General features: G+C 26.0%; 1 protein-coding gene across 1 annotated transcript; it reads left to right on the top strand.

Moving 5' to 3' along the window:
* Positions 1-1,622: 1,622 nt before the first annotated feature.
* LOC113816118 (uncharacterized) lies at positions 1,623-2,101 on the top strand. The gene has a single exon (XM_027368138.2). It carries the CDS (start codon positions 1,696-1,698, stop codon positions 2,053-2,055), a length of 360 nt encoding a protein of 119 aa, XP_027223939.1. The 5' UTR covers positions 1,623-1,695; the 3' UTR covers positions 2,056-2,101.
* The last annotated feature ends 30 nt before the right edge of the window (positions 2,102-2,131 follow it).

Raw genomic sequence — 2,131 nt, 5'->3', positions numbered from 1 at the left:
TAATATTAATGATGATAATAATATTAATGATGATAATAATATTAATGATGATAATAATATTAATGATGATAATAATATTAATGATGATAATAATATTAATGATGATAATAATATTAATGATGATAATAATATAAATGATGGTAATAACATTAAGGCTAACAATAGTGTTCATGATAATAATATCAATGATAATAATAATGATATTAATGCTAATTATATTAATGCTAATAATAATATCAATGCTAATAATGATATTAATGCTAATTATATTAATGCTAATTATATTAATGCTAATTATATTAATGCTAATTATATTAATGCTAATTATATTAATGCTAATTATATTAATGCTAATTATATTAATGCTAATTATATTAATGCTAATTATATTAATGCTAATTATATTAATGCTAATAATATTATCAATGCTAATAATGATATTAATGCTAATTATATTAATGCTAATAATATTACCAATGCTAATAATGATATTAATGCTAATTATATTAATGCTAATAATATTATCAATGCTAATAATATCATCAATGCTAATAATATTATCAATGCTAATATTATCAATGCTAATAATATCATCAATGCTAATAATATTACCAATGCTAATAATATTATCAATGCTAATAATATTATCAATGCTAATAATATTATCAATGCTAATAATATTATCAATGCTAATAATATTATTAATGCTAATAATATTATCAATGCTAATAATATTATCAATGCTAATAATATTATAAATGCTAATAATACTATCAATGCTAATAATAATATTAATGCTAATATTAATATCAATGGTAAAAATATTCATAATGATAATATTTGATAATAACGAGTGACAGTAATATAAATGATATTAATATGTATAAATCATAATAATATTAAGGATGATAATATCTATGATAATGATATTAATGATAATAATGTTAATGATAATAATATTAATGATAATAATATTAATGATAATAATATTAATGATAATAATATTAATGATAATAATATTAATGATAATAATATTAATGATAATAATATTAATGATAATAATATTAATGATAATAATATTAATGATAATAATATTAATGATAATAATATTAATGATAATAATATTAATGATAATAATATTAATGATAATAATATTAATGATAATAATATTAACGATAATAATATAAATGATAATAATATTAACAATAATAATATCAGATATAATAATGATACCAACTATGATATCAATAATAATTATATTCATGATAATATTAATGATCGTATCCAAGGATACAGATATGGGTGTCCAAGATTAGCCTAGTATTTACGGAAATGAAATTAATGTATAATAAATATTTCTTTTAATTTCTGTACCACATTGTTTTGATTCTTTTACTTGCTAAGCACAAGTTGGGGCATATAAAGAAATGTCGAATTATTTTGCTTCCATATACTTAAATTTTTAAAATCATTTTGTTATATTTCTCTAATCTACCTTTGTTTTTGTTTTTTTCCAGTTTAATCATTCGCTGCTACATATGTCCAAGTCTGTGCGAAGGAATAGCGACTACTTTTCCGCGTCCCCACGTTATACCGCTTAAAAAGCTTTCAGTCCTAGGAAAACATCACATTGCAAGTGTCAGTACATTCAGATCAACATAGTCTTGAAGCACAAGGAAACGTAATTACAGAAATATGAAACTTGCACTCTTTTCCGTGGTGGTGTTCTTGGCAGCAGCTGCGAGGGTGGAAGGCCAGGCTCTGGACGTGGATCGGCGAATCGTGGCGGCCGAGCTGGACTCTCCTCGCAAGGTGGAGTATTACGCGTCGTGCGCCTCCGGCCAGGGAAGCTGCGATACAAGAGGCCTTCAGCTGCGCACATACATTCCCATTGTCGCAAGAGGCCAAAGGTGCTTCAGGTGTTCGCCGCGAGAGAACAGGAACCTTCGCCTGATGGTCTCCACTCTGCAACGTCGCTATCCTCGCTGTTGGCAGATCCTTGTGCTGGCGGCGCAAGACCTGCCCACTCCTTCGGCTCGCGGATGCGCTAGCTAAATGTAAGCTTGTCATGGTCCTTCCAATAAATGTGTTCATTTAATAATGTTTTCATCAACCATGAAATAATGAACTT

The sequence above is a fragment of the Penaeus vannamei genome, chromosome 40 (assembly GCF_042767895.1).
Source record: "Penaeus vannamei isolate JL-2024 chromosome 40, ASM4276789v1, whole genome shotgun sequence".
NCBI classification, from domain to species: Eukaryota; Metazoa; Arthropoda; class Malacostraca; order Decapoda; family Penaeidae; genus Penaeus; species Penaeus vannamei.
Note: the sequence above shows the minus strand (reverse complement) of the source record. Positions and strands in the feature narration are given on the sequence as shown.

Bases quoted from the DNA above. Each gene is read 5' to 3' on its own strand.
- LOC113816118 (XM_027368138.2), top strand. From the start codon at position 1,696: ATGAAACTTGCACTCTTTTCCGTGGTGGTGTTCTTGGCAGCAGCTGCG.